We start from the raw sequence: 21,363 nt of genomic DNA, 5'->3' as shown, positions 1-21,363 counted from the left end.
CTGGGTTGCATAGAAGCATACAACATAACAGAATCAATTCAGGGAATCCTGCACAGATTAAAGGGCCACAATACCCAAATGTTGAAACACTTGAAAGTGATACAGTATAGCTGTAAAAAGTTGACAAGAAAATATCACCTGAACATCTCTATGTAGAAAAGAAAGATATTTTACATCAAAATGTCCTAAGTATTAACACCCCTTTGCAAAAGACTTGAAGCAGCAAATCAGTATGCCAGTCCGGGGACAGGCAAGGGAGCGAGCTTCATGCACACTTCTGTTATTTCCCTATTCAGTTTTAGGAAGTTTACTATGAAATCTCATGAAAGTTAAGTGAAATCTCATTAAATCACAGTAAAAAAGTTCATGACCTCAGCACTGTTAAAGTATAACTATTTACACAGGACTTACTATGGTGAGCTAAGGTAAAATATCTTCCTTTTTTCATAGAGATTCTCAGGTGATATTTTCCTGTCAGCTTTTTACAGTTATACTGCATCAGTTTCAAGTGATTTAGTATATGTGTATTATGTCCCTTTAACAGAATGTTGCACAACCTCATGAAAATCCACACAAACTCACAAAACCAATGAATAATATGTTGTTTTGCTCAACAGAAAATTAAGTGTCAAAGACCAAATAATTTTATTTCTAACTTTAACTTTGCAATCATTACATTTTTTTTAAAAATAGGCATAGGCAGCCCCCATTAAATATACAATATAATTTGTATCACCCAGTTCCAGCCATATTTTGTTCTAGTACACAATTCAGGACCATTGGGGAAAATTTTTATTTCCATGTCACATTCGTCTCTTGGTTACATGCAAATCACTTTGTAACCCTATTACACAAGATGATAAAAGCTGTAGTGTTGAATGAAGTCTACTGTCTGCCTGTATAACACTGTTAATTACCTCTTCAATTAGGGCACCTGCCAAGCATAGATATGCATTAAAGTTCCCTTTCCAATTTTAGACAAAGCTTTTTGGTCCAATATGAAACAATTATCCAGCTATACATTGCATTAAATCCTGCCAGAATTAGAATGCCTCATAAAAAAGCAGAAACCTGCAGAATGTATTTCTATCTGGTATCACATCCAAAAAAACATCTAACACAACCACAACAACATATTGCAAGGATGTTGCAAACAACATAAGAAAAACAAAAATTAAACACACCACATAATAAAAGCACAACAACTGAAAAGTGCACAAAAAAGCAGATACACAACTCAAACATCATTAACCACTGAATAATTACAAATACAACACAAGAACAACTGAAACAACCACAAGGACAAAACAAGAATGCCAAACAGATGACACAACCACAACATATTACTAAATTATTACAGATAATAAATGGACCAGTGAAAAAAACATAACACAAGACAAAAACAGCCAACTCTAGACAGAAACACGAAAAACAACCATAAAAAAAAAAGATAAAAGAAACTGAAACCATCATGTCAAAAACATGGTAAACACAAGACAACTGGATGTAACCACCGCTCCAACAGAAGAACAACAAAAGCCAACACAAAAAGAATTGAAGTAACCATAGCCAACCAGACAAATAATATAATGTACACCAAATAATGGAAATAACCACAACACATTATAGCAGTAAAAACACACATGCAAAACCCCCCCAAAAAAAATCCCCAAAAGGACAGAAATTACAACACAACCATTCATTAAAACACAAACAAAACAAAATCAAATATCATCACATACATCATTGAAACAGCATTACAAAGGAGCGAACTAAAGCATTTTAAAATAGAGAAATAAAGCATGCTCACAAATCGCCATATGCAACCTAATCAACACTGTATATACTATTTATTATACCTTTAGAGACCAGCACAACCGACACCCCCCCCCCCCACATACCTGCAGGTATTTATTTCCCATATACAATGATGATTGAATAAAACTAAATATCATAGTCACAAATGTCTATTATTCCATATACTGTTTTTCTTTATTCATTAAAGAAGGTGAAGTCAACAGATTTTTGGGGTAAAAGAAACAAATATGCACAGAAAGTCAAGCTGTTTGGTCGCAGCAGATAGATATTTATGAGATAGATATTTGATAGATATTTGAACAGATAGACAGAGAGTTGAAGATCTGTAAATGAATAGTTCTCGCAAACACTGTGAAAACCCTGTGTTATTGTGTCTTCCAAGTTAATTAGCTATAAGCTGAAGAGAAATCTACATGTGCTGGACTCTCCAATTCTTTATCAATCAATTGCCAAAAAACAAATTAGAAAAGAAGACACAAATTGCTTCAAGCAGCCAAACTCAAAAACATTATTTCATTATAAAATAAGACTCACACAAAAAAATTGGCTAACATAAAAACAAAATCGTATAAAGATATATTCAATCCTTTAGAAAAATGTATCTTGGTTTTCAACAGAATATCGCCATTAAAGTCTATAGATATTTTTGTAGATAAATCATTTGATAAGGTTTTCTTAAAGATTGGGATTGACCCACTGCTAGATAATTCTGCACATTTCATGCAGGCTTGTTTAATGAACAATATACATACAATATATATAAACATACATTTCTTTAAAAAAAAAAAAAAAAAAAAAGACCTTTACAAAATTACTTCTGTATATTCCTCTAAATTCTAAAAATGTTAATCTGTTATTTCACCCCCTACTTCTTCAGCCAACCACACTTGTAAAAAAGGATATTAAATAGCTATTCTGAATACTGCTGGTAAAGCAAGCCACCACATATGATAAAATATGAGCAAAAACTACAATAACAAAACAACAAATTGACAATTTCAAATCCTTATTAAGCATTGATGTTTATGCTACGCAAATATAAAAATTTCGCTATAAAACCAATAGATTCCACCCCGAATACCCAGTTCCCTCCCAGATAACTTTTAATTTCCCCCTTTACCATTTAAACTATGCCCTCTCACCAAGACACTTCCCCTAAATAACTCAGGTCCCATCCACTTACACCAAAGGGTAGATTTACCAAGTAGCGGATGCTGCTATCTACCTCCGTACTTTCCTGCTTGTCGGAAATGTAAGTTAAGAAGCAGCAGTCATAAGACCGCTGCTCCTTAACTCATCCGTCACCTCTGAGGCGGCGGACAGCAATCAGCCTGATCGGATACGATCGGGTTGATTGACACCCCCTGTAAGCAGCCGATTGGCCTTAAATGTGCAGGGGGGCGGCATTGCACAAGCATTTAACTAAAAATGCTTGTGCAAAGATAAATGCAGATAGCGTGTGCTGTTAGCATTTATCAATCTGCGGCAGACATATCCGCCACAGCGGATCATGTCCGCCCGCACATTGATAAATCTACCCCATAGTCTCATATTTATTTCTAGAAATGTTTCTGGTTATACAATGTTTTTGTGTGAAATTCTAGCTGCAGATATCCTATTCACTACGGTTGTTTGACAGAAATAATGTGAATCCTCACTGATACCTTTCCTGGAGTTTAACTGTAATTATGGGCAGTACATATAAAGACATAATGAAACAAAAAAAATATTTTTACCACACACTGTGCTATTCCCTTTTGTTAAGCAGTGAGGGGTTTTAAAAAGAATGTACATGTCAGTGATGTCACGCTTGGTGTCGGGTCTGGAGAGAGAAGCTCCTTGGCAGAGGCATATTCGATTACAGGCTCTTGTTTATTGAATGGGGTTAGTGTAGCTTTCTTACTTTTAGGCCTAATGACACATGAAAAATACAGGAACTGGTATCACAGGCAGACTACTTGCAAGGCTTGACAGTCTATGAGGCATAAGAAGCCAGGAGTACTCAGAAAATGCAGAGGTAAACAGGTATGCTCATGGATTGCAGAGGACCAGGTACACTATAAGCTGCACCAGACAAGGTATACACTGGAGCTGCAGAGGACAAGGAAAGTTCAGGCACTGCATCAGGAGCTGCATCTTAAAGCAGGAAACAATATCAGACTATCAGGGTCGGTATCTCTCTTGCAAGTATAGTACAAGAGTAATCTGGAGGCTTGGTCATTAAACAGGCAAGGTAGAAAATCCATCAAGTCAGTCCAAAATCAGGCGTCAAAGCAAGGGTTCACACACAAACGGAATCAGGAACAAGTCAAGGTCAATACCAGCAACAAGGATTCTTCTTAAACATGCAAAGGCACAGACTGAGTAGATTCAATGTCAGGGCAAAGACTGATTAGCTAGGCAGGTTTAAATAGTCTGTTGGTAATTGCACCGACAGCTGACATGAGGCGGAGCCGGAGAGCCAGAGAGATAAAGTAGAAAACCAATAAGAAAGCATCAACAACTAAAGCTATCTGGTGGCTCAGGGGAAAGTCGCTGGGATAAAACATTGGAGACCAGAGTTCAAGACCCAATGGGGGCATTACAGTACATGTGTAGCATCTAGAAAATTACCTCATTCCATTGCTTAATAATGAAAGGGGCTAATATACAACAGGCTTCAAATACCTCAGTGCTCTCCAGAGAGGGCTATAATAGTCCTTATAAAATTAATTACATTTATAGGTTGTGGCACAAAATTGATTTCATATTTCTGTACTCACACATTCCAGGGTCCATATCATTCTCCTCCTCTATTGCTTGAATATATATATATATATATATATATAGAGAGAGAGAGAGAGAGAGAGAGAGAGAGAGAGAAGATGATAGATAGATAGATAGATAGATAGATAGATAGATGATAGATAGATAGATTTAGATATATATATATATATATATATATATATATATATATATATATATATATATATATATATATATATATATATATAAAATAAAGGGATGACTAAGTATAACTATCCAGTATGATTAATTATTTACATCATATGCAGACTGATGATTAGTTAAAAATGGATAAATCGGAAACTGGGCTGTTTCTAAAAAATAAACATCTCCGCAACAAACCTCTGCAATGGTGGCAGGACCTGTAAACGTTTGTGTTTTCCAAGCCTGTGTAATACATCAAGACTAAAAATCAAAGAAATTAAGTTCAAGAAAAAAAATTAAATAATGGCTTTTAATGTAAACTAAATTCAACTTTCTGCAGAATATCTAAACTTGAAATGGGAAAGGGGATATGATATGTAAATTACTATAATGGAGCCACTAAGGAGATAATCCTTTTAAAGTAGATTTTTCATAGTGGCTCCATTTTAGCAGCATGAGGGTGAAATTATTTAGTGAGTGAGCACTATTTGTGATTCACTAAATAATAAAAGCCCTTTATGGATGATATCTATGAGTAGCATCTAGTGATCTTCCCACCACTGCTGCTATATCACTGGAACAAATATACATAGGCACCATTGATATGGACCATCCTAACCATGATCTCTTACACAAAAAAGTAAATCATAGCTGTAAAACTACCACTATGCAATTAACACAACAATACACCTTATCAAAAGCCTCTGCAACTAAACTCACAGTTGCTGACCTGACCCGCAATATAAAAATCACAATAAAGGACCTTTCACTTCCCTTATGAAACCTTCAGCTAAGTGATGGTTATTGGTCCCCTAACAGCATCTGTCCCTTGTTTATAGTTAGTTAATTAACCAACCAAAATATTCCTCTACTATAAGGAATCCACGATTATATATGACTGCTCAAAGTCCTTTCCAAACATCTTGATCCTCCAACCTTAAAATGTTACTCTAACCCCCCCCAAAAAAACTATGAAAATTCCTCATCTATATAAACCCCTAAAACAATTAAATCCCCTCCCTAAAGTAAAGAAAATGTCTAGCTGATTTTCTTTCTTTATTCTCTTAAAGCCATGCATTAACAGATCCTCTTCATGCCATGTCACATTTAGTTAATTTAATTGGTTTGCTGCTATTATTATTATTTATTTTTTATAAACAGAGGTGATTCTTGATGGTTTAAAACCAATCAAGACTATGGAAAATCAGGTTCAATTAAAAAACTGAGTCCATTAGCAAACCCATTGATGCATAGCCAGATAAGGCTACAGAAAGTTAATTCCTCAATTGAACGCTGACATAAACAGTCATGTGGTTTACGGTTTGATTTTTATGGATTGATCATTAGGTATTACAGCTGCATTGCTGTGTTTTACTAAAAGCTAGAGCAATTGATGAAATCACTGGTTTCTCTGTGTCACTGGCAGCTGGGAGGTGCTAAAATTACTGATCTCTATATATGTTTTATAGGTACCCGGGGTGCTAAATTTATATATCTCAATGTTCTGTCTCAAAATAATTAAATAACTGGCCTGTGTGTTATTGACAGTTAAGGGGTAAAATTACTGAAACATGTATATCACTGGTAGCCAAAGGAGTAAAATCATTGTTGTGTGTTTATACGGCCACTTAAGGGAAGTCAAATAATTGCTAATTTGTTGGAAACATATACAGTGGTGCTGGGGAACACCCTTAAGTGGATTGGAGCAAAGTTTGTCAAAATTTTCTAAACCTAAGATTTTGTATCTGGTGATGCTTAGAAGAAGTTGTAGGTCTGCAACTTTAACTCGATCCAGTAACCCTTTGGGAATTTTAGGATAAGACATGAAAACCAGGTAAATTATATGAAATACATTTGTATCCTCATAACAAAGGGTGTGAGGGAATTGGGGAAATAGGATGCTTTTGTGATATGTGACCAGGGATGCAATGCTACTAGAAACATCTTTTTAAATCCAGGGACATGTTTATCAAGGTAAGTTATGTTTCCAAACAGGGACGGAACTACAGGGGGTGCAGAGTTCGCAACTGCGATTGGGCCCCTGAGAGTGGGGGCCCCGCTTAAAAAATAATATTTTTTTTAATAAAAAACGTTGACCTGCCACTGCCTTCACTGATATCATGTGAGTGTGAAATGATGCTTCACTAGTGTCTCTGACTACAGTGTTTAGTGTTTCTGTTTTACCTATTGGTGTTTATGTGTGTGTGTGTGTGTATGTGTGTATGTATGTATGTATGTGACTGTGTGTGTATTTATGCATGTATGTGTGTGTGTGTGTATGTTTGTGGAACCAGCAAGTTACAGACCTTGTTACTACAGCATGTTGGGCCAGGGGGTAAACAGTGTCACTATACAGTACCACTATATACAGTACGGGGGGGCTGGACCATGTCACTGACTACTTTGGTCACTTTATAAAGTATTGGGGAAGGTAGGGTCAGGCCAGCCATCTCACCGGCAGATTACAGACTGTATCACTAACTCACTATATACAGTACTGGTGGGTTAAACAGTGTCACTATATATAGTAATAGGGGGTCAAACCATCTCGCAGACTGTGAGCACAGGGTACCTCCTTTTGCAGACATGTAATCTGATTCACATTTATTTTTCTGTGTTTAATGTGTGTGGGGGGGCCCTTCTTAGATTCTTGCACCTGAGCCCTGTGGTTTCTAGTTACGCCTCTGGTTCCAAAGTATTGCAAGCATCATCAGGCCTTCCTGTAAGAGTTTGATCATTGTGTACCTTACCTTTTTTATATGGTGATGAATAATAGGTGACATGGCTGTCTGTGAGACCACCAGCTGTTAGTATGAAATGATATATGAAAAATGTACCATCCTCATACAAGATTGAAGCCTAGTATGGTCACAGGTCATTGCAAACCCAGGGAATGTTCACGTTCAGTTTTTACCACATTCCCTTATTCTGGAAATGTAAGTTATTTGTTTATATATATTTTTACATAAAGATGAGTTTGAGTTGAGTATTAAGGAAATGATTAGTACTTACCCCAGGAATGCAATCTATGTCCAATGTGAAAACAATATCATAGGGTAATGCAAGCGCTTCTAATTACAATAAACACACTAGCCTTAATAAATTAACACTTGGCTCTAACCAAGGGTTAATAAATTATATAATTCAAAGTAGAAATTATTCATTGCAAAAAATTCTTAAAGGGACAGTCTAGACCCAATGCATCATTTTGATTATTTATTGTGGCACACCAGAGAAGCATCCTGCAACTGGTCCCACATCTATAAGCTTGTAAGACGTGCAGGAAACATTTAAATAGCATCAATGGTGGAGCTGAAAATGGCTGCCAAGCTCCGCTCACCTATTTTGTGTATATTTTGGAAAATTAAGTTTCTCCTATCATTAACGACTGATGATGAAGGTTTTCCTACTCGCACGTGCTGATTTGTGCATGCGCAATTTGAAATAGCTAACTTAAAAATATTAAACATGCACTGCTAAACTGTCATACAAGAAAACAGCTAACTGGACAAGAAGAAAGCCGTGGGAGGAGCTTTGTAGCCATTTCTATTATTTAAAACCTTCATGTATTTCTTACAAGCTTATAGATGTGGAACCCGTTGGAAGATGCTTGTCCGGTATGTAACCATAAGTAATAAAGACTAAGGGCCAGATTATGAATGGAGTGCAAAATTGCGCTTTGGTGAGTGCAATATTTGCGCACAACTCGTAATACCTTTACACGGAATTGTGCGCTGGTATTTTAAGTGGCCCACATTGTGAACGCTTCCATAGGCTCCAATGGGAGCCTCGTTCTCATGCTGTGAATATATATATATTTATGTATAGGACCTGTATGTATGTGTGAATATGTGTAAATAAATATATATGTATATAAGCATATACATATATATTTACAGGGAACACATAGACCGCTATGTAAAGCACTTCTCAGTGCTGTTTTTTTTTTTTTTAACACTCCACACCCGCCAGTTTTAACCCCTTATAACTGCTTAGAGGTCTGACCTCTGGTTAATTTTCTGAGCGCTAAGTGCTACCGCGAACTTGTGGTAGCAATAACCAGCCACTTGTAATAAATTAACGCTAAAAATTAGTGCTCCACTTGTAATCTAGCCCTAAGTTTTGGGTTTTGACTGTCACTTAAAGTTCAAATAAAATATTCTTATATTCTTTATAGTCTACCCACTTGTTCCCTATAAATGTTACCTGCATACTATACCTATGTTTATAGCGCTGTGGAATCTGTTGGTGCACTACAAATAACTGATAATAAAAATAAATAAATAGATCATTAAAAGGTATACGCCTAAAACTATTTACATATTGTATATATTAAAATACATGTTCCAATAAACAAACAAATACAAAATATGCAAATAAAATAGATACAAACAGCAGATCCAAAAAGTTCATATATATCAGTTCATATTAGTGTCTGTTTTAAAACCATAAAAAATAGTTTCCTCCAAAACAATTAATACTTGATAATAATGAATTTGGCTGATATAAATGCAAAAGCTTTATAAGAACTACACATACGATTACTTATCTTATCTCTGCCTTTGTACCAAAGCCCAATACTTAGAGACAACTATTTCAAATGCCAAAATAAAGACAAATGAGCCATTTGTAAACAATTAAATACACTCCAGCAAGTAAAATTGATAACTGTGAACAAATAAAAGTGTAGGCAATTTAACAGTATGCTGTCCCTTTAACTCTCCTCGATTAAAGCATTACTATTCACACAACCCTTTCCATACAACACCTCTTATGCTATCACCATTCAAAGTACATAACACTCTAAAACCCAACCACGACATCTCTTTTGATCTTGATTAATTGACCCCCAATAAACAACAGGCAAGACGTCAAAGTGACTTTTCATTTCCTGTAAATGTTACTGTTTTTAATTTTGTCCTACTTGTCCAGTTAAACTATTATTACAAGCCTTCAGGAGTATTATGGGACAGAATGTAATGATTTCACTTTAAAATATGTTTTTTTCATACAATTTCAAAGTAGTAAGCCAATAGCAAGATAACACATAGGCCTCTATTTAACAAGGTCTGGCGGACCTGATCCGACAGTGTGGATCAGGTCCGCCAGACCTCGCTGAATAATGAGAGCAATACAAGAGCTGCTGGTGTAACGCCGCCCCCTGCAGACTCGCGGCCAATGGGCCGCCAGCAGGGGGGTGTCAATCAACCCGATCGTACTCGATCGGGTTGATTTCCGGCGATGTCTGTCCGCCTGCTCAGAGCAGGCAGACAGGTTATGGAGCAGCGGTCTTTGTGCCCGCTGCTTCATAACTGCTGTTTCTGGCGAGTCTGAAGACTCGCCAGAAACACGGGCGGCAAACTCCTTTCAGAGCTTGATAGATAGGCCCCATAGCAGCTATATTTACTGTTTGGGTTTATTTAGCTTTATGTAAGTTGATCACTCTTTTTTTAGCTGTTTTGGTGGATGTATACATTGATAGAAGATTCATATAATATATATCTTTCATAAACAATAATTATAAACATATATTGTGGATTGAAAGTTTCCTTTGTCTATAAAAAAATACAATATTGTTTGTTTATATTGAATGGAGTATGTCTGAAAACCATATTAAGATGATAATAACATTATCTATGACAACATTTTAAGGTGGATAGTAATCCTTAGGAACATCTTATAAAGACTTTAATACTGTAACATTTACCATGAAAGTTTACAGTATTTTCTGTATCTAAATTATTTGAAAAGCTTTTCTAAAGGATCAGAGAACACTCCCTTTGAATAGATTTAAATAGAGGCTATCTTGCAGCCAAGATTAAAAGTCGTACAATTGAAAGCAGTCTTAAACCAAATGTAAAAATGCTGGAAAAAACAATACTTAACATACTAATCATCACGGCTCAGAAATTTAAATGAACCACATGAACCCTTTTGGATAGATAATTTGCAAGAACCTCTAATGACTCAAAAATAGCTTCTTTCACAGTTTCTCTAATGGGCCCTTCCTATAAACTATCAAATAATATTATAGACTTCCAATATATTATTACATTGCTCAGGAGATCTTATTATTGTGGAACAGTTAACACAATACTGTTATAATGATAGTTATTATGCATCATATAATTTCTCCTTCAAAGTACAGTTTTCCTCTTACATATATAAAGTATATTTCCTTTTCATGATGCAAGGCAAAAACTTTATGCTTATTCATGTTCTCACTAATGGGAGTTTTCACTTGTGCCAGTAAAGGGGGACTATGCACTCAATTTTTTCTTATCATTCATATGAAACAGCAACATCTAAACATGGTGATTTTGCCTTAAAGGGATACTAAACCCAGATTTTTGGGTCAGAACCTGGGTTACGCTTGATTATTGGTGGCTAAATGTAGCCACCGATAAGCAAGCGCTATCCAGGGTGCTGAACCTAAAATGGGTCGGCTCCTGAGCTTTACAATCCTGCTTTTTAAATAAAGATAGCAAGAGAACGAATACAAATTGATAATAGGAATAAATTAGAAAGTTCCTTAAAATTGCATGCTCTATCTGAATCATGAAAGAAAAAATGTGGGTTTAGTATCCCTTTAATTACGTGAAAGCTGTTTGAATATAACTTAAAAGTAGTTACCTTGGAAGGAAGTAGACAACCAATACAGACATATTAGTTTCAAGTTAAGTTTAAAGTGAAGGTAAACTTTACATGATTTAATATCAGGTCCAGCAATATTTTAGCAGGACTTTAATTGATCCCTTCTAGTGAAAATGCCCTGTAACTTACTTTTTAATCTACCCATGTAATTTGAATACCCTATGTTCCTGACACCCACTTCAAACCTCAATTTTAATGTGAGCTAAAGGCTTGAAATGTTTTCCAATCAGTGCTCTATCCGTATGGCACTTTTTTGTAGCTTTAACTAGCTTTTACCTCATATTGTGTTGTTAAAATAAAAAGTTCACCATGTTGAAATGCTGGTCTTTCATATGAACAATAGAAACAAAATGTGAGCAAAATGTCCCTTTAATAAGGGTCGGAATGCTCAAAAGCAATATTTTATGATTGGGTGTTCTGAGAATCCAAGGATACAGAAAACAGAATTAGTTAGTGGGTAGTGGATACATTGTACAATTGCTTTGACCTGCCAGGAAGGCATCCCAGATAAATTAGGAGAAAGATGGCCTAAACCATAAAACAGTACATACCACGAATCCACCTGGGCTCCGGATTGTGAACAGTAAACTCTTTTCTAAAAAGATCTTCCAGAGTAAGGATGGTTTCTGAAGAATTTGACATTTCATCTGGAAAAAAACAACAATTGATTTTTAATATATCAGTGGTTTACACAATAAAATCATAGTATATATCTGGCACACTATGTAATGCTTTTCCTCCCGGTAACACACAAATGTGGGTAAACCTTACATGGTGACAGGGAGGAAAAGATTGATCTACAGCATTGTGTGTATGAGACCTTGGGAAACATAGCTGATATATCATTGGTTCACAGCTAACATGCTTAATTAATTCCAGCTGAAATCTACCTGTCAGAGGCTGCCACCAAATTCTCAGCAGTAGGAACTGCCAGACTGAGTTATGGAAAACAGGAGTAGACAAACGCTGTGGGGACATATTTACTGTGTATGTCTCGCTTGATATGTTTATTTTCCATGTCTGAGGGCACAGTTTTTTTTTTTTTTTTTAGCAAACTGGTATACTGTTTTACATGGTTTGATAACAACCTTATGATAGGTGTTTGCCAGGAACAGTGGGGTGCAGCTGAAATGCTTCTCTCTCTTTAGGGTGCATGACATTCTCCTAGTATTTTGTATTCTTGTGCTGGTAGAAATTATACCATTTGAAGAGCCTTCTTTTTATATTTTGTTAGATCTTACTTGTTTTGCAGTCTATTTTGACTCTACTATTCAGGGACGCATACAACCTACACTAACCTTCCTATTTCCACTGCTATCCCCTTAAACCCCAAATCATGTAAGCCTATGTGCCCAGCTGTTTATAGTCCACCTTCATAAGAGCCGACTACAACAGTGCAACTCTCGGCAGGACCCTCTACCCATTTGATCCCTGTAATTTTTTTTTTATATACCACCTATGTTCATAGCGCTGCGGAACCTGCTGGCACTCTACAAATACCTGATAATAATATTTTTAGATCCCATTAAGAGAACAGCACATCTTACAATTTGTCTTTCTCAAATGTTATTGCATGTTATGCTTGATATTTTCCTATATACCATGTGTTATAATTTGTATTCCTTCTAGGATATATTGTATTTAATTCTTATTTAACAGTATGTATAGCAGTGCGTGTAAAAATAGTTACTGCTCTGAGGACGCAGTAGTCATTCTAGTGTAAACCGCCATTGCGCTCAATAGATCACATTTACTTTCAACTTGTAATATCGGCGGTAAACACAACACTCAAAAAACACAGATAAACTCCTTTACACTTGCGCAGAACTGTTAACAAGCCACTCGTTCTCTGGCCCTAAATGTTTCTGATTCATTTGTAATGCTGTTCAAGGTGCCAACACAATAAAACTTGCAATAACCTGTGAATCGTCCATAGAAAAGGAAAGATACAAGGTCCAATATTTTCTAACATAATACTGAGCTCCCAACTCTGTTTGACTCTAAGGGATTTGCCCATATATTCTATATGACTTTTATTCTTGGCAGACTTTATTGTATCTAGCCCTTCATCATATTCATTTTTAGGCATTCCATGAGAGTGAATAAGACAATGAGATGGATGTAACAAGCCAAGCTTGAATACTAGTAAATTAGTAAAAATGTTAGAGTCTTTAATTTTCTCATCTGTATTCAAACAGGATTATGCATAAATCCCGAACTGTCAGTAGATCCCTGAGGGCTCATTTGGAAACCACTTATCTAAGACACAGTTTGATGCTATCAACATATTAACAGAAACTTTACAAATCAATAAATCAAGTCTAGACTTTGTTATATGAGCGTTTAAAGGAGTTCTACAATGCTGTAAAAAAAAAAAAAAAAAATTACATGGATTGTTTTCCAGCAAAATGCATTTAAAGTTGGTAAAACAACTTTACAATTACATATAGTTTTCTTATGTTAACAGTAGTACATTTTACACATCAAAACAGTCTTGGAATCCCCAAAACTCTCGTGATTTTGGTCTGCAGTCCCAGGTGTCAATACCCTTGTCACATTGCTATTTATTTCTTTGTTTTATGGCTACTGAATGCTTTGATCATGTGAGACATACAATGGCTATCTTGGATAATGGAATAATGCCTGTATCCACTGACACTTTTCTCTTGCTCATAATAGCTACAGACTGTTATGGTTACCATAAATAATCAAAAACAGCTGTAGTGGCCGATTCATTAATGTCTGCGGACATGATCCGCTGTAGCATATCATGTCCGCCAGACATCGCTTAATGCCGACTGCTTGTGCAATGCCGCCCCCTGCAGATTCACAGCCAATCGGCCGCTAGCAGGGGGTGTCAATCAACCCGATTGTATACGATAGGGCAGATTGCTGTCCGCCACCTCAGAGAAACATTTTATAAGGCTGTGACACACTGAGAGCGGCACAGCGTGCAGCATGATGATGTGGCTGTGCACACTCAGTGTGTCCTGCCTTTTATTTCTGCGCATTCAGCCGCCTCAGGTCGTGTAGCTGAGAGCTCAGAGTTGAAATATTTGAACTTCAGAATCGATGCAACGTGGTACAAAGCAGCTGCTTGGCCTTGTACCGCATCGCTTGCAGTGTGTAACAGCCTTTAAGGAGCAGCGGTCTTAAGACAGCTGCTTCTTAACTTATGTTTCCGGCGAGCCAAGGCTCCCACAGAAACAGTTGCATATAGCAGCATTTGGGGCATAATAAATCGGCCCAGTAGTCCTCCTTCTGTGTACAAATAACTCACTAAAATTCCAAAACCTCCTCACACTATGCCCCAAAGTAAAATATTCCTTCATAATCCCCAGTGTATTCTCATTTGAGACAAAGTAATGTTGCCGAGTGTATTTTATACAGTGCTTACCTTTGCTTTGCTCATGCTCAAGAATATCAAGCTATGCTCTATTATATAAAATTCACTTACGTCAAGTTCAGCATAATAAATAATTGGCTATACACTGCATTTGTAACATGTTAAGCATTACTATGCCACTATACCCAGGGCTTGAAAAATCTACTTTTTCCCTTCTCTGGGACGAGTAGAAAACCTCACATGAGCCAAGAGCTATTTATTTAAGAGTAGGCTCTACAATGGAATTGATTTGATAGTATTTTTGTATGTACCTTGGTAGACGTTTTCACTGCACTATTCACTCATTGTTAAAGGGACATGAAACCCAACAAAATTATTTCATGATTTAGGTAGAACATACAATTTTAAACAACTTTCCAGTTTACTTCTATTATCAAGTTTGATTCATTCTCTTGGTATCATTTGTTGAAGGAGTAGCAATACACTACACTACTCAGTCCGACACAGATCGATTCTTACGTCACTCCAGATGTTCCGAACGCAAGTTCGGCACAATCTGACTACTTTTGGGAGTTATCAAAATACTAGCAGGATCGCTCGGCACTTTTCCGGCCCAGCGTACCTGGTTTTCAATCCGCCACCCTGGAGGTGGTGGATCCCATAGGAATCAATGGGAGTCTGACCATAGCGAAAGTTCATGTTCGCTGCTGCCCGACATCCCATTGATTCCTATGGGAAGTGTGTACACCTAACACCCTAACATGTACCCTGAGTCTAAAAACCCCTAATTTGCCCCCCTACACCGCCGCAACCTATAATAAAATTATTAACCCCTAAACCTAAGTCTAACACTAACCCTAACACCCCCCTATCTTAAATATTAATTAAATTAATCTAAATAAATATTACTCTTATTAAATTAATTATTCCTATTTAAAACTAAATACTTACCTATAAAATAAACCCTAATATAGCTACAATATTACTAATAATTATATTGTAGCTATTTTAGGATTTATTTTTATTTTACAGGCAAATTTAAATTTATTTTAACTAGGTAAAATAGCTATTAAATAGTTATTAACTATTTAATAGCTACGTAGATAAAATAAAGTCAAATTTACCGGTAAAATAAAAACTAACCTAAGTTTCAATTACACCTAACACTACACTATCATTAAATACATTATTCCTATTTAAAACTAAATACTTACCTGTAAAACAAACCCTAAGATAGCTACAATGTAATTAATAATTACATTGTAGCTATCTTAGGATTTATATTTATTTTACATGTAACTTTGTATTTATTTTAACTAGGTATAATAGTTATTAAATAGTTATTAACTATTTAATAACGACCTAGCTAAAAGAAAATCAAAATTACCTGTAAAATAAATCCTAACCTAAGTTACAATTAACGGATGTCCTCTTCTGTTCCATCGGTGGTCGGCTGGCTGAAGACGAATCAAGGTAGGGATATCTTCAGGGGTTAGTGTTAGGTTTTTTTAAGGGGGGTTTGGATGGGTTAGAGTAGGGGTATGTGGGTGGTGGGTTTTAATGTTTGGGGGGGTTGTATTTTTTTAACATGCAAAAGAGCTGATTACTTTGGGGCATGCCCCGCAAAAGGCCCTTTTAAGGGCTGGTAATAGAGCTGTTAACTTTTGTAATTTAGAATAGGGTAGGGCATTTTTTTATTTTGGGGGGCTTTGTTATTTTATTAGGGGGCTTAGATTAGGTGTAATTAGCTTAAAAATCTTGTAATATTTTTTATTTTTTGTAACTTAGTTTTTTTTATTTTTTGTACTTTAGTTAATTTATTTAATTGTATTTAATTGTAGTTACTTGTAGTTAATTAATTTAATTTATTTAATGATAGTGTAGTGTTAGGTTTAATTGTAACTTAGGTTAGGATTTATTTCACAGCTAATTTTGTATTTCTTTTAGCTAGGTAGTTATTATATAGTTAATAACTATTTAATAGCTATTGTACCTAGTTAAAATAAATACAAAGTTACGTGTAAAATAAATATAAATTATTAATTACATTGTAGCTATCTTAGGGTTTATTTTACAGGTAAGTATTTAGTTTTAAATAGGAATAATTTATTTAATGATAGTGTAGTGTTAGGTGTAATTGAAACTTAGGCTAGTTTTTATTTTACCGGTAAATTTGACTTTATTTTATCTAGGTAGCTATTAAATAGTTAATAACTATTTAATAGCTATAGTACCTAGTTAAAATAAATTTAAATTTACCTGTAAAATAAAAATAAATCCTAAAATAGCTACAATATAATTATTAGTAATATTGTAGCTATATTATGTTTTATTTTATAGGTATGTATTTAGTTTTAAATAGGAATAATTAATTTAATAAGAGTAATATTTATTTAGATTAATTTAATTAATATTTAAGATAGGGGGATGTTAGGGTTAGTGTTAGACTTAGGTTTAGGGGTTAATAATTTTATTATAGGTTGCGGCGGTGTAGGGGGGCAGGATAGGGGTTGATAAATTTATCATAGGTGGCGACGGTGTAGGGGGGCAGATTAGGGGTTAATAAGTTTAATATAGGTGGCGGCGAGGTCCGGGAGCGGCGGTTAAGGTTTTTTTTATAACTTTGGCAAACGTATTCAGGTCCGCGGCGGCGATGTGAGGTGAGCTTAGGCGGGCGTATTGGGGCCGGCGATGGCAGGTAAGTAGACGGCTTGATAACTAGAGGCCTGTGTCTGTTCATATGATAACAATTAAAATGTATTAATCACCTCTATATCATGGCAATCACATACTGTATACGTTGTGCATACATCAGTGCTTAAATATCATAGAGATGCATTTTTCTAATTAGTCTAAATATTTAATAATATTCTCGACAAAAATGAGTGCATTAGTCATGATAAGTTTCAGATATTACATTCCATGCATGACTATAAGCTTGAATGCAAGGTATTTGGCCAACAGGAATGAGTATTTACTTTTCAACTCTTCTACAACTGGATAAGCCTTATTAGCTTCATCTGAAGGAGCAAACAACCTTTGCTTGTGGAATAATAATCATAACATTTACACATGCCACGTTGACTAATGTTAGATAGCATATACTGTATTGAGTTTAGACACGTATCCTCAAGTATTCTTAAATGGCATTATATTCTCGATAGCAGTACACATACATTTATTAACACTGAACACCTGCATATTAATAGACATCATGTGAAATAAAAATTAATAAAGCTGTTAATGTTTTACAAATAAACAGCAAGTAAAATAATATTGACCTATATTTTCCAATTTGGATTAAAAAAATATATGCATATTTATGAAATGGAAATCACACTTAAAAAAGCGCTTCATACAAAAAATTAGATAAGATATATCTGTAAATAATTGAAAAAGAAAAATATTAATTAATGCCTGCGGCGGGATTTGGCCTATGGAGGAGCGGTACTTAGGGTGGACGTGTGGCGTCTTCTGCGACGCACACCAGCTGACTGGGAGGCTAAAACTTGCAATGGAGGATGCAAGTGAGGAGGGAGTTTGTGGCCTATCTGCGAGCCTCTCAACTGCCTCTGCCAGGCGGATGAGTGAGGCATTATGGATGTCCATCTGGCTCTGTAGCCTTCTGAAATCATGCTGCTGATGAAGTCTGGTCAGCCTAACCTTCCTATGAATCAACCTCAGTAGAACAACCTGCTGGGACTGTGCGGGAATATTGGATTCCATGTGGCTCCATAGGTGTCTCTGGCACATATTCCTGACCCTGTGTGGGGTTGTCGTCACTCAGAAATTGGTGGGTGGTGGTGGTGATCGTTGTTGTGGTGGTGGCGGCGGCATTTGCTGTGCCATGGGAGGGTGCTAGGTCTGATGTTGTTGTGGAATATAGTACAGATGGCTGCATCTGATACTGTGGTGGTGGAGGCTGCATCGGATACTGTGGTGGTTGAGGATGCATCTGATGCTGTGGTGGTTGAGGATGCATCTGATGCTGTGGTGGTTGAGGATGCATCTGATGCTGTGGTGGTTGAGGATGCATCTGATGATGTGGTGGTTGAGGATGCATCTGATGATGTGGTGGTTGAGGATGCATCTGATGATATGTCCTCCCTGATGAATATGGGGATGTGGCAAGAACATTCTCAACCTCATAGGCCAGTGGCTGTTGTTCGTCCCCTTCAAGCATAGTGAGAAAGGAGTATCCAGCTTCATTTACATCCCCCTCCTCCTCAATGAATTCCGGAACATAACTGGCCTCCGGTCTTGTTGAGGACTCATACTCATGTTCCGATTCTGAAACATAAATTGTTATGATTAATTAATCTGATGAAACATATTACATTTGAAAATTAATTATATATATATATATATATATATATATATATATATATATATATATATATATATATATATTGTATATAAATATAAATATCTATATCTATATCTATATATCTATCTATCTATATATATATATAGTTTTATATATATATATATATATATATATATATTTTATTTCTATAAAAACATAAAAATATTTAACCAGAGGTGTATATTTAAAGATTGCGCCTCCAAGCGACTTTTTTGTATTACACATAGTCCATATACATAATATAGATAGAAAGAATTAAAATCTACCCTCTTGTTTGTTTGAGCAGATAGCCACTCCAGAAATCATAATGAATGTATCCACTACAACTATGTTAAGATGCACTTAAAGGGACATTAAAGTCAAATTTAAACTTGCATGATTCAGCATGCAATTTTAGGTAACTTTCTAATTTACTCCTATTATCAATTTTTCTTCCTTCTCTTGGTATCTTTATTTGAAAAGAAAGAATGTAAAGCTTAAGACCTGGTCCATTTTTGGTTCAGAACCTGGGTTGCTCTTGCTTATTGGGTGGCTAAATGTAGCCACCAATCACGAACGCTAGCCAGGGTGCTGAACCAAAAATGCGCTGGATCCTTAGCTTACATAACTACTTTTTCAAATAAAAATTCCAAGATAACAACAAAATATTGATAATAGGAGTAAATTAGAAAGTTGCTGAAAATTGCTGCTCTATCTGAATCATGAAAGAAAAAAATTGGGTTTACTATCCCTTTAAGTTAATGTGCAAATCAGACATTGCACCATGTAAAACATTACTTGTCCTCAACCTACCTAGGTATGTTTCCACTGATGTTTAAATACAATTTATTAATAACATATGTAAAATAGGAACATTCTATATTCTGTATTACACATGTGCATGATTACATTGTTATCTCAAGCACAAAGCCTATGTATATTTCTGATGTAAATATATTTATTACAAATAAAACATTACAAATAAAACATTTATTACATATGATATTTAATATTCACCTTCATTGACCTCTTCAGCTGGCACTGATGTGTCCATTGTCCCTTGGCATCCCAGGACAGCTTCACCAGAGATGACATTAGACAGCGTCTCCTCCCATGACTTCAGATGAATCTGCTTACTAGGACCACCACCTGTCCCACGTGCATATTTAGCTTGCTGTGCCATCTTTGCCTTGGTTTCCATCCTGCAGTCATGGTAGCATTGCTTTATGCTAGCAGTAGAACGATTGCGGCCTAAGCAGCTGACTGCCACTCATATCTCCTCCCACAACTTATTCCGGACACTCGCTCTCAGGTTAGGGTTCTCCAGCTAAGGTGCCTTCTCCAAGTAAGCCTCAACCAGAGCCTCCTTCTCCTCCTCGAAAAAAACTCTCCTTTCTTAGCCTGCCCTTCACTCCTGAAGTGCCAGCAGACACAGACTCTCCCTCCTGTGACTGGGGACCAGCCCTCTCTCCCTCCTCTGTCCATACAGGCTGTGACAGGCTACCACCAGCCTCACCCCACTTGCCACAGTCTTCCCCACTCTCCCTCTTCTTTGTGTTCCTAGTTGAGGCTGACTCCTCCTCTCTCCTCCCACTTCCACTCTTCCACCCTCTCTCCTTCTCTCCTCTGCCAGGGTTTGAGGAGGAACAAATCCTCCACCCAAACCTCGGCCCCAAGACCTTACCATAATACTTCCTATCTACCCCCTCCCTCTACCCCCCCCCCTCTCCACTGCCCTCCCCCTAGCCATCCCCTCACAACTTCACTAGGCCTATCCATCCATTTCTCCTTCCTCCCTAACTCTAACCTAACTCTAAAGCCCTAGCTTACCTACCTACACTAATTAACCTAACTAAACCCTAAAGTAAATATCCCCCAAACTAACTACCTAACCTATCTAGAACCTAACTATCTCTAATCTATATCCCTGCAAATAAAAATAATAATGTGGGGGTGAAATTAAACAAAGGGATGTAATTGAAAAAAGGGATGGGCTAAATAGTCAAAAAAAAATTAAAATAAATAGGATTAGAACAAAATGAAAGCAAAATAATAAGGGATGCAAATGAAAATAAAGGATGGGCTAAATAGTCAAAAATAAATAAATAAAAAATAGAAAATATATGAGATTAGAAAAAATCCAAAAAAATTAATATGGGATATAAATCAAAAAAGGGATGGGAAAAATGTATAAATGAATAAAAGGAAAATAAAGTTATGTAGTGGATAAGGGAAGGGTAGTTAAAGGGGAGATGGGATGTGGAATAGGGGT

General features: G+C 36.2%; 1 protein-coding gene across 1 annotated transcript in view; it reads right to left on the bottom strand.

Moving 5' to 3' along the window:
• Positions 1-21,363, bottom strand: part of DPP10 (dipeptidyl peptidase like 10) — a gene marked incomplete at its 5' end in the record, with an annotated part of 707,293 nt that overhangs the window by 620,124 nt on the left and 65,806 nt on the right. Inside the window, one exon of the mRNA XM_053698006.1 lies at positions 11,952-12,047. Coding sequence (XP_053553981.1) covers positions 11,952-12,047 — 96 coding nt within the window. The remainder of the gene's footprint in view (positions 1-11,951; positions 12,048-21,363) is intronic.

Source organism: Bombina bombina, chromosome 1, assembly GCF_027579735.1.
Source record: "Bombina bombina isolate aBomBom1 chromosome 1, aBomBom1.pri, whole genome shotgun sequence".
Lineage (NCBI taxonomy): Eukaryota > Metazoa > Chordata > Amphibia > Anura > Bombinatoridae > Bombina > Bombina bombina.
This window is presented reverse-complemented; position numbering and strand designations above follow the sequence as displayed.